Source organism: Bison bison, unplaced genomic scaffold (genome assembly GCF_000754665.1).
Source record: "Bison bison bison isolate TAMUID 2011002044 unplaced genomic scaffold, Bison_UMD1.0 scf7180017864376, whole genome shotgun sequence".
Taxonomy (NCBI): Eukaryota; Metazoa; Chordata; class Mammalia; order Artiodactyla; family Bovidae; genus Bison; species Bison bison.
Window position 1 is genome coordinate 15,093,797 of NW_011494948.1, and position 12,863 is coordinate 15,106,659.

The window sequence follows — 12,863 nt, forward strand, 5'->3', positions numbered from 1 at the left end:
TGAGTGAACTCCGGGAGTTGGTGATGGACAGGGAGGCCTGGCGTGCTGCGATTCATGGGGTTGCAAAGAGTCAGACATGACTGAGTGACTGAACTGAACTGGAACTGTACATTGGGTTATTTGTCTTCTTGTTGATTTTTAAGATTTCTTTATATACACTGATAAGGAGGAAATGGAAACCTCCTGGAGGAGGAAATGGCAACCCACTCCAGTATTCTTGCCTGGAAAATCCCCATGGACGGAAGAGCCTGACGGGCTGTATAGTTCATGGCGTTGCCAAGAGTCAGACATGACTGAAGCGACTTAACACACACACACACAAACTGTAGTTTGGCAACTTATCAGAATGATCATATGGCTGATCATAAACTTCAACAAATTTCAAAATATTGAAGTCATTGAGTCTGTGATAACTAGCCTGGAAATTCCACTAGCCTGGAAATTGAATAATATAGATCACCCATGGATCAAAGGAAAAATCAAAATGGAAATCAGAAAATATTTTGAACTGAATGATAATGGAAATAAGCCAAATTACAACTTGTGGGATGCAACTGAAACAGTGTTAGTGGGAAATTCATACCTTTAAAGCAAATACTGAAAAAAGAAAAGGAAAGGAAAATCAATGATAATTAAAGCTTCTATTTCAAGAAAAATGGAAAATAACAGTGAATTAAACTTAAATTATAAAGGAAAGAATAATAAATATAAGAATAAAAATCAATGAAAATAGAAAACACATAAAATAAATAAAATCAGCAAAGCCAAACATTGACTCTTTGGAAAGTTGAAAAGAATTGATAAAACCATTGTAAGTTTGAACAGAAATATAGATTACCTATACTAGGAACAACAAACGAGACAGCACTTCAGACCCCATAGCATTCAAAAAAATTATGAAGAACTTTTAGCCAGTGAATTTCACAGTTTAGATGAGACATAGAAGTTCGTCAAAATATAAAACTGCAGAACTGACAGAAAGCAGACTAGACTATATGAATAGTTTGAAATTGGGTATTAGTATTAAAGAAATTGAGTCTGTAAGAACCTTCCCACAAAGAAACCTTAGGTGCAGATGCTTCTTTGGTGAATTTTTCAAAAAAATTAAGAAAGAAATAACAAGGATCTTTATAAACTCTAATATAGGAGAGAAAAAAAGAACCCTCCTAGATGAGGTCAGCATAACCTTAATACCGAATATCAGAAGGGAATATTAAAAGCCATTCTTTTCCATGAATATAGTTGCGAAAATCTCCCCAAAATATGTTAGAAAATGGAATTCAGCAGTACATACAAAGGAAAATAAATAATAATTAGTGGGGTTAATTTAATGTTTGAAAATCAATATAATTTATTACATTAATAGCAAAAAGGCAGTATAATCTTTAGATGACCTCAATAGATGTAGAAAAAGCCTTTGAAAAACTTAGCTCCTATTCATGTTACATAAAAGACTCTCATTAAGCTCTGAATAGAACTTCTTTTATTCTGATAAAGAACATCTACAATGCCATCTTTGTACTTAATGCTGAAATAATGAAACTTTCACTCCTTGAGATTGGGGGAAAAGATATGGATGCTTGTTGTTACCACTATTATTCAGTATTGTAATGGAAGCCATAGCTAGTGTAATGAGCCAAGAAAAAGAAATAAAAGTCATACAGATTAGAAAGGAAGAGATAAAGTAGTCATTATTTGTTGATGACATGATTGTGTACATAGAAAACCCAAAATAATCTGCAGACTAATTAGGATTAATAAATGAATTAAGATTACTTTGTTCAACGATCATATAAAAATGAATTGTATATTTGTATATACATAACAAAAATGAAACTTAAAAATTGTATCATTTATACCAGTACCAAAAACCATCAAGTATCCAGAATAAATTTAACAAGAATTGTATAAAATCCTTATACTGTATGCTATAAAATACTATGGAGAAAAGTTAAAGAAATTCGAATAAATTGAGTTATATAAAGTGTTTATGGACCAGAAGACACCATGCTGTAAAAATGTCAGCTCTCTCCAAGCTAATATGTTGTTTCAACCCAGCCCAATCCATATCCCAGTAGGTTTTTGGAAATTGACAGACTGATTCTAAAATTTGTGTGGAATTGCAAAATACCAATAATGGCCAAGGTAAGCGTGGAGAACAAAAACAAAATAGATGGATATACATTACCAGATATCCAGACCTATTATGAAACCATGATAATTGACAGTGTGATATTGATGCAAAAACAGGCCAACTGACTAGTGGAAGAATATGGAGTGTACAGAAACAGACCTACATATACAAGGTCACTAGACTTGTTACAAAAGTAATACTGTGGTGCTGGAGAGAAAAGGGATGATCTTTTTGAAAAATAAAAATTATATTAAAATCACAAACATGTATTAATGAAAGTATACCATTAAGAGAGTGAAAAGGCAAGGCACAGAAGACAAGTATTTTTAGAACTTGTATCTAGAATATGTAAAGAATTTTTAAAAATCAATAAGAAAAAGACAGTTGAAAAACAGGGAAAAGAATTGAGTTTACCCTTCAAAAAGAGGGTGTACACAGTATATTAACACATATATATGGAACTTAGAAACATGGTGATGATGACCCTATATTTGAAACAGCAAAAGAGACACAGCTGTAAAGAACAGACTTTTGGACTCTGTGGGAGAAGGCGAGGATGGGATGATCTGAGAGAATATCATTGAAACATGTATATTACCATATGTGAAATAGATCGCCAGTCCAGGTTCGAGGCATGAGACAGGGCGCTCAGGGCCGGTACACTGGGATGACCCTGAGGGACGGGATGGGGAGGGAAGTGGGAGGGGCTTTCAGGATGGGGAGCACATGTACACCCATGGCTGATTCATGTCAATGTATCCACAGCAATATTGTAAAGTAATTAGCCTCCAATAAAAATTTTTTTTAAAAAAGAGGGGAAAAAAAGAGGGTATACAAATGTCTGATGAACATATGATTAGATGATCAACTTCATTAGTCATCTGAGAAGTGCAAATTAAAACCACGGTAAGATACCACAGCAGACCTAATGCTATGGCTAAGATGAAAAAAAAATGGAAAATACAAAGTATTGATAAATATGTGGAGTAAACAGAATTGCTGTTGGGAATGTAGGTTAGTAGAACCACTTGGACAATTTATACTGAATAAATTCATACTCTGTTACCTACCTATTTCATTCTTAGGAATAAGCCCAAATTAAGTCACCAAAAGACATAATAATATTCACTGCAGCATTATTTGAGTAGCCCTAAACTTACCAACCTAGATAGTATATTCAAAAGTAGAGACATTACTTTGCCAACAAAGGTTTGTCTAGTCAAGGCTATGGTTTTTCCTGTGGTCATGTGAGAGTTGGACTATGAAGAAAGCTGAGTACCGAAGAATTGATGCTTTTGAACTGTGGTGTTGGAGAAGACTCTTGAGAGTCTCTTGGACTGCAAGGAGATCCAACCAGTCCATTCTGAAGGAGATCAGCCCTGGGATTTCTTTGGAAGGAATGATGCTAAAGCTGAAACTCCAATACTTTGGCCACCTCATGCGAAGAGTTGACTCATTGGAAAAGACTCTGATGCTGGGAGGGATTGGGGGCAGGAGGAGAAGGGGACGACAGAGGATGAGATGGCTGGATGGCATCACTGACTCGATGGACGTGAGTCTGAGTGAACTCTGGGAGTTGGTGATGGACAGGGAGGCCTGGCGTGCTGCGATTCATGGGGTCGCAAAGGGTAGGACACGACTGAGCGACTGATCTGATCTGATCTGAAACTTATTTTTGGAGAAGGAAATGGCAACCCACTCCAGTACCCTTGCCTGGAGAATCCCATGGAGGGAGGAGCCTGGTAGGTTACAGTCCATGGAGTCTCAAAGAATCGGACTCAACTGAGCGACTTCACTTTCTCACTTTCTTTAAACTTATTTTAGTTGCTGAGCTTCCCTGGTAGCTCAGCTGGTAAAGAATCCACCTGCCACGCAGGAGACCCCCATTCGATTCCTGGGTCTAAAAGATCACCTGTAGAAGGGATAGAAGCTATCTCAATGCCTATTGACAGTAAAATTGTGGTATGTGCACATTATGGAGTGTTATTCAATAATGACAATGCATATACTACAACTGCCAATAACAATATGAATGATTCTCACAATGATTATGTTAAGTGAAAGAAGTCAGATATAAAAGTGTGCAGCCTGATTCCAGTTGTGTAAAGTACCACTCCATGGACTGTAACCTACCAGGCTCCTCCCTCCATGGGATTCTCCAGGCAAGGGTACTGGAGTGGGTTGCCATTTCCTTCTCCAAAGGTTGCTAGAAAGTTGTTATCTTTGGGCTGGGGGTGGACATGATTGGAATGAGACATGAGGAAGGGCTTCTAAGATGTTAACAGTGTTTTGCTTCTTGATCTGGGTACTGATTACACTTTTGTTCAGTTTGTAAAAATCCATAGAGCAGTATGCTTATGTTCACTCTTCTCTATTATACTTCAGGAAGAGATATTTTTAAAGGTAATTTTTTCTGTTTTAGTGTCTTAGTCCTTGAATATGTCTTCTCCTTGGCTCAGAATCACCCAGATAAGGTCCAAGACTACCCTAACTCATACTCTAGTGTTTGGCTGCCTGCCTTTGCTTTGTAACTGACATGGGGTCAGCTAATGCTGGAAGTTCAATTTAGTTAAGCAGAGTAGGAAGGATTGGGAGAAGGGTAACAGATGGCGGAGGGGAGGAGAAAGGGAGAGTGAATGTATTTGAGCATAGGTATGATGGAAAACTAGTCTTATGGGTGTAAACTAAAGGAACCCATATTATCAGGAGTTCACAAAGACTGGCATGCATAAGCATTTCTCTTTAATTGAGATTTATTTTTTAAGGAAAGTTAATAGAATCTCTAGAAGTAACAGTTAACAAAATTTAAAATAAACATGATTTGAAATTTTCTCATTTATTTACAAATGAATAACACTCCTCTGTAGTTTCAAGATGCTAACTTCTTATAGCTCTTCTGTTTTTTCTTTCCTGTACTGACAGTTTAAAAAAAAAATAATTTGCTTAGCATATTCTTTTAATTTCTAAGTGTCTCTATCCAGATTGAATATCGACTACTGAGAACCTAATTAATGACGTTTTTCCATAAGCAGTGTTTTTATATTTCTTTTTTTTAAGGTGGTATGTTATTTTGTTATGATATTTCAATGTATCAGAGTAAAGATGGCAAACCATTGAATCGACTGATGGCCAGTAGAGGGCGAAGCTTCAAGCAGACCTCACTTGCTCTAGTGCATGAGGTAGGTACTGCTCTGTTCTCTGAAACAGTGCTTCTTGTTGTATATGCTTTGGGGTTTCCCGCCTTTGGTTTATGGTGATGAAATTTAGTGTGTGTTTGGAAATAATTTTTCTATTATTGATAATGAAAGTAGCTTTTAAAGACAACCAAAATAGTTGATCCAACTGTAGTATTTTGATGTACTTCTCAAAGAAACCGGCATGTTTCCCTTAGGGCTCAGCCTGTTAGAAAGTAGTATCTAGGAAAGTATCTAGTTTGGTTTATTTATCAATATTTAATTGCCTTGGTTCAGAATAAATACCAATTTAATATTTCAAGAAATAATCTATTTCTTAATTGTAATCCTTTGGAAGTATGTAGGGTACCACTATTTATATCTTGTAAATATTGGAAATTAACAGTAAATAATTGTGTTAGAGGAGGGGAAATCCTTTGATTTTATTGTTTATGTTTCTTTTATGCTACTCTTAAAGTTATGTGATGCCATTAGGTGTTGCTTGAAATCTGCTCATTACAGATTGTACAATACCAGAGGAAAGAAGGAAGGTGGAAAGCACTTGGGAAATCTGTGGGGGTTTTTTGTTTTTTAAAATTGTATGACAGTTACTCATTCAGGTGGTATATAGGTTAAACTGTGTGAATGACTAACAAAACAAAATACCACAGCAAAGAGGTTCATTTTGTATAATTTAGACATAAGTTATATAACAGGTATAAATGAAAATGTATGAATTGTAAAAATTTTAAAAGATTTGAGATAATGATAGTGCTTCTACAATATGTTTGCATTAAATCTTATTTTGATGCATAATTTATAAATATTGGTATCACTTATTTGATTTGATAATATTCTGTGTCTTACCAGTTGCCACCAGTTAGCATAGCCAGATTTTTGTTTGTTTATTTGTTTGACCACACCACGTAGCATGCGGAATCTTCCTGCCCTGCAGCAGAAGCATGGAGTCTGAACCCCTGGACCATGAGGGAAGTCCCAGCATAGCCAGATTTTTAAAGACCCACCTATGCTACCCATCTATTTCCCATGACGTGATGGGACCAGATGCCATGATCTTCGTTTTCTGAATGTTGAGCTTTAAGCCAACGTTTTCCCTCTCCTCTTTCACTTTCCTCAAGAGGCTTTTTAGTTCCTCTTCACTTTCTGTCATAAGGGTGGTGTCATCTGCATATCTGAGGTTACTGATATTTCTCCCGGCAATCTTGATTCCAGCTTGTGCTTCTTCCAGCCCGGTGGAAACTGTTAGACTTTATTTTTGGGGGCTCCAAAATCACTGCAGATGGTGACTGCAGCCATGAAATTAAAAGATGCTTACTCCTTGGAAGGAAAGTTATGACCAACCTAGATAGCATATTCAAAAGCAGAGACATTACTTTGCCAACAAAGGTCTGTCTAGTCAAGGCTGTGGCTTTTCCAGTGGTCATGTGTGGACGTGAGAGTTGGACTGTGAATAAAGCTGAGCACCAAAGAATTGATGCTTTTGAACTGTGGTGTTGGAGAAGACTCTTGAGTCCCTTGGACTGCAAGGAGATCCAACCAGTCCATTCTAAAGGAGATCAGTCCTGGGTGTTCTTTGGAAGGAATGATGCTAAAGCTGAAACTCCAGTACTTTGGCCACGTCATGTGAAGAGTTGACTCATTGGAAAAGACTTTGATGCTGGGAGGGATTGGGGGCAAGAGGAGAAGGGGATGACAGAGGATGAGATGGCTGGATGGCATCACCAACTCAATGGACATGAGTTTGAGTGAACTCCAGGAGTTGGTGATGGACAGAGAGGCCTGGAGTTCTGCAATTCATGGGGTCACAAAGAGTCGGACATGACTGAGCGACTAAAGTGAATTAAACTGATGCTACCCATATTAGTTTTATATATTTGGTTAGAATTGAAATTATGTAAATCTTTGTTTAATACAATGTCTTTAACAAAGGATGGAAGATCTGGGGAGAGTAGTGTTTCTCTGGGAAGAAGAGAAGTTTAATTTCGTAAGCGAAGAAAAACAATAGGTAATTTCTAGATTTGTTCTCCCTATTATCTTATTCATTGTTATGGAGAAGAAAGAGATTTGGTACTTTTTTGTTCTTTAAAGCTGTGTACTTAACGTGGATAACCAACATGTTAACTCTTAAGGGAAGCCTGAATTTAAAAGTCGCTATCATAACAGATGGAGAAGGGAATGGCTTCCCATTCCAATATTCTTGCCTGGAAAATCCCATGGACAGAGGAGCCTGGTGGGCTACAGTCCTTGCAATCACAGAGTCAAACACAACTGAGTGACTAACACTTTCGCTTTCATCATAAGAGAAACAAGGAAAAGTGTTAATGTAGGGATGGCAGAAGACATCTGATAAATTAAGCAAATGGTATCAGAACTTGTGAGGTGTACCTTAGTTTTGTGAACAGAGAAAATATTTGAGTTATGATACTTGTTGCTTGTATTATAGAATGCCCGTGGACGGAGGAGCCTGGTAGGCTGCAGTCCATGGGGTCGCTAAGAGTAGGACACAACTGAGTGACTTCACTTTCACATTTTCACTTTCCTGCATTGGAGAAGGAAATGGCAACCCACTCCAGCATTCTTGCCTGGAGAATCCCAGGGATGGGGAAGCCTGGTGGGCTGCCATCTAAGGGGTCGCACAGAGTCGGACATGACTGAAGCAACTTAGCAGCAGCAGCAGCAGCAGCAGAAAATTTCAAAGAGATGAGAAAAGAACATAATTTTAGGAGTTACTTGGAAGTTGCATTAGACAGAATTGTGCTGCATCTGTGGCAGGATTTTGGGTTGGATTTATCTTCTGCTTACTATAATTCATTTTTTAAAAAGGCAGAGAGAGAGAATGACCAAGCAGTTTCTCAGAGTATCTGGCAACAAATAATAAAAAATTTAAGAGCTAGTTAATGAGAATAACAATTGCAATAATAATAACTCATAACCAGCTCAGGCACTTTAAAGTTTGCTGTGCATATGTTCATTCGTTTAATCTCTATATTCACACTGTGAGGTTGGTACTGTTTATGTACTTGACACACATAAGTAGAAGAGCCTGGAAATTGAACCCAAAAAGTATGATTTCACAGTTCTTGATTCTGTCTTATTTTTAAAGTCTGTCATCATAGTTTCAATTTGTTTATTAATTTACCCACGGATGGACATTTGGGCTGTTTCTACCTTTTCCAGATTATGACTGAAGCTGCTATAAACATTACTATACAGGTGTATATGTGGACATCTATTTTAATTTCTCTTGATTAAATAACTACATACGAGTGGACTTGCTAGGTCTTTGGGTGAGTGAATATGAAAACCCAACTGTTTTTCCAGTGACTGTCCCACTTTGAAGGCCCACCAGCAGCATAAGGAAGTTCTGGTTGCTCTCCCTCCTTGCCAGTGCTCAATATGGTCAGTTCTTAAAATTTAGCAGTTCTCATAGTGGTTAGTGGTTTTCCTTTTGTGGTTTTTAATTTGTGTTTTTTTAATGACTACTGATGTTGAGCTGCTTTTCATGTATTTATTCACATCATGGAGTGTTGTGTCCTTTTGCCCATTTTAAATCCAGGTTTTTGTTTTCAAATGAGAATTCTTTATATATTCTGGATATAAGTTTGTTTTTTTTTAATTAGAAATGTGTCTTGCACATGTTTTTACCTACTCTCTAACTTGTCTTTTTATTTCCTGAATAGTGTCTTTTGAAGAGTGTCTCTTCAGTTTTGCAGAATTTATCAAGTTTTTCTTTCTTTGGTTCTTGCTTTTTGTCTTATCCAAAGTCTCAAAAACTTTCTGTTTTCTTTTTTTCCCATGTTATCTTTTTGAATTTTCAAAAAATGAGGTATAATTTATAGACTGTAGAATTCACTCATTGAATGTGTGCAAGTCAGTGGTTTTAGTGTATACACAGAGATGTAGAGCCATCACCACAGTCAATCTTAGAATATTTTCATCACAATGTAAAGTAACTCTATACCCATTAGCAGTCACTCTCCATTTCCCTCACATCCCAGCCTTCATCAACCATGAGTCCACGTTTTTTAAATTTTATATTGGAGTATAGCTGATTAACAATGTGGTAGTTTTGGACAGCAGAGGCACTCCACCGTATATATACATGTATCCATTTTCCCCCAAATCCCCATCCCATCCAAGCTGCCACATAGCATGAGCAGAGTTCCCTGTGCTATATAGTAGGTCCTTGTTGGGTATTCACTTTAAATATAATAGTATGAACATGTCGATCCCAAAGTCTCCACATACATTTTAAATCAGCTTTGAGAAACTATTTTAAAAACCTGCTGTAATTTTGGTTACAAATGCACAGAATTTGTATATTAGTCTGGGAGAGAACTGATATCTTAATAATATTGAGTTTTTTAACCAGTATGCAAGGTATATTTCTCCATTATTTTAGGTCCGTGTTTTGTTGTTTTCTTACTACAAATCTTGCACATATTTTGCTAAATTTAATAAGTACTGCACATCCCAAAGTATTTTTATGCTAGGGCAATTAGAATGTTTTTTGGTTTGCCTTTATTTCCAACTGTTCATTGATAAAATATAAACATATAATTGATACTTTTTTATGGCCTTACTCTACCTACTTATATATTCTTGTAGATTTTTTGTAGATTCTTTTTGATTTTCATTGCAATGTTGTCTATGAATAGAGATTGTCTTAATGTTTTTCTTTCCAATCTGTATGCCTTTGATTTCTTTTTCTTGCCTAATTGCACTGTCTAGGGACCTTTGGTATGGTTGAATAGAAGTGGTGAGAGTAGACATTCTTATTTTGTTAACAAAATAGTCTTGGGGTGGCATTCAGGATGCTTAACATTACATATAATGTTATATTTACTGTTAGTATAGAGATTTTATGGATATTCTGTATCAGCTAAGTCGCTTCAGTCGTGTCCGACTCTGCGCGACTCCATAGACAGCAGCCCACCAGGCTTCGCCATCCCTGGGATTCTCCAGGCAAGAACACTTGAGTGGGTTGCCATTTCCTTGTCCAATGCATGAAAGTGAAAAAATAAAGTGAAGTCGCTCAGTCGTGTCCAACTCTTAGCGACCCCGTGGACTACAGCCTACCAGGCTCCTCCGTCCATGGGATTTTCCAGGCAAGAGTACTAGAGTGGGGTGCCATTGCCTTCTCCTTAGGTTGATGAAGTTTCCTTTATTCCTAAATTGGGAAGTATTTTTTTTTATTATAAATAGATGTTGAATTTTGTCAAATGGGTTTTTTCTACATTTGTTGAAATGATTATATACTTTTTTCACTTGTTAGTAGGATGAATTATTTTGATTAATTTTTATAATGTGAAGCAAATCTGCATTCCTAGGATAAACTCCACTTGATTATAATATAGTATCCTATTTATTGCTGAATTTGATTTGCTAGTAATACTTTGTTAGAGGGCTTCCCAGGTGATCCTAGTGGTATGCATCCTGCCAATGCATAAGACATATAAGAGATGTGAGTTCAATCCCTGGGTCAGGAAGATCCCATGGAGGAAGACACTGCAACCCACTCCAGTATTCTTGCCTGGAGAACCCCATGGACAGAGAAGCCTGGTGGGCTATATAGTCCATAGGATCACACAGAGTCAAACCCAACTGGAGTGACTTAGCACTCACACATTTTATTAAGGATTTTTGCCCCGTGGCACCTATGAGGGATATGGTTATGTGGTTTCCTTGTACTATCTTTGCCTGGTATGTTATCAGGATAATGTTCTCCTAGTAATTTTTCCTTAAGTGGTAGAATTTTCTAGTGAAAAGTCTGGGCTTGGAGTTTGCTTTAGGAAAGTTTGTAACTATGAATTCAAGTTACATAATATATGAGACTATTTACACTATCTATCCATCCATCCCTACTAATCCTGAAGAGGGAATTTCGGTGGCACAGCATACATGGCAGTTAGTGTGTATCTCTCCTTTTTAAAAGTGTGCACTTCATAAAATCAGGGAGTTTGTTTTGGCCATATGTAGTTCCAGTGGTTGGTATTCCTGGCACATAGTAGACACTTTATAAATTATTTTAATCCTTTCGAAACTTGGGTGTGTGTTATATTTTACATGTGCATTTAGTGGGATCATTTCCTTTTTCCAGAAATGTTGCAATTAAATTGATGGTGAATCTAATAATTGTTGAGATCTTACTAGGAAATGACATTATTGTCATTTGAACAAGCTATTATAAACTGTGTTGTTATTCATTTATATGGTTTAGCCTCCCCTCTCTGCCAAAGTTTACATATACCTATAGGATATTCTATAGCCCTAATGCATACAACTATAGATGAGTGAGTGAGTGAATGAATGGGTAAATGAATATTCAAATGCTCTGCTCTTCATTTTTTTAAGTGTATTTTGCTCCATGGAATTGTCAATAGTTCTCAATAATGACATTAGTTAAATCAAGTATATTCAGTGTCTTGGAGAACTAGCTGTTTAATCTGTGATAAATTATTTAACACCCTTCTTTCTAAAAACTGTTTTTGTTTTAAATTGAAACTCTCCCTTGTACTTTGAGAAGACTCACGGACCTAAGTCTGAATTGGGTTTGACCTGACCTACCAGGGGTAGTTTAGATTTCTCTGAAACTGAAGTGCCCTTGCTCTCTTTGCTCCTTTGAAAAGGGGACCAGCAGGGGTCATTTCAGACCTACTAGAGCTTCTTCAAGCTCCTCCTCTGCCCTGATTTATGAGTACTTCTTCTCATCCTGAGACTGACTTGGCTCCATTTGATGAGGAAGCCGAAGGTGAATGACATGTCTCTTTCCCTGGAAGTTGCTGCCTGTCTTGTCATCCTTTGGCATTTCTAACTCTGACATGACACTCTCCCCTAAATTGGATGATACTGATTTGTCCCTGGATGAGAATGGCAGCCTTGCTTCATTATTTCCTACATCTTCGGGCACATGCAAATTTTCCCAGTCCTGCTGCTGCTACCTAACCATATTTCTGCCTTAGCACTAGGGAATGAGCTCTTTTTTCATCTTTTTTTTCAGCGAAACCTTCATTGGGCTTATTGCCGGCACTACTCTGAAAGAGATTTTTTTCTTCTTTCTTTCTTTTGAAATTGATCATCACTTGTTTATTTTACCTTGTAAGTTATTTTTTTTTCTTCTGCCTTCTTTACATTTTCCCCTAGATACCCAAAAGTACATGGGCTATAACCCATCATTTCCCCTTTTCTTTCAGTACCTTCTTTATTTAAAAACGTATTTCTTGTGAAAAGCATGGAGCGTGTTAGCATTCATGCAATAAGAAACAATTAGACAAAAATGTTGAATAATAATTGGGAGAAGTGGTATCTGTGCTTGTTACACATTCCCCTTAGAAAACACTGTGAAAAGTATGGTTTGCTATATTTTAGAGACTCTGTAATTACTGTGCAATGTGAGTTGTTATGGTAACAGGGTTTTCCCCCTTCCTATTAAATAACAGAGTAAATGGTTGCTTGAGACATGATTGAATTGTCAGCTTTCAAGCTAATGTTATCCTGATGGGAAAGGGGAGTTGGGGGAGAGAAGAGAGACTGAG

The 12,863-nt window shown here is 37.0% G+C and overlaps 1 protein-coding gene across 3 annotated transcripts in view; it reads left to right on the forward strand.

Annotated features, from left to right (window-relative positions):
• The window catches only part of FOCAD (focadhesin), a 295,859-nt gene that overhangs the window by 191,320 nt on the left and 91,676 nt on the right, over positions 1–12,863 (forward strand). For all 3 annotated transcript variants that reach the window (XM_010857081.1, XM_010857080.1, XM_010857079.1), the window contains one exon: positions 5,192–5,313. In XM_010857081.1, coding sequence (XP_010855383.1) covers positions 5,192–5,313 — 122 coding nt within the window. The remainder of the gene's footprint in view (positions 1–5,191; positions 5,314–12,863) is intronic.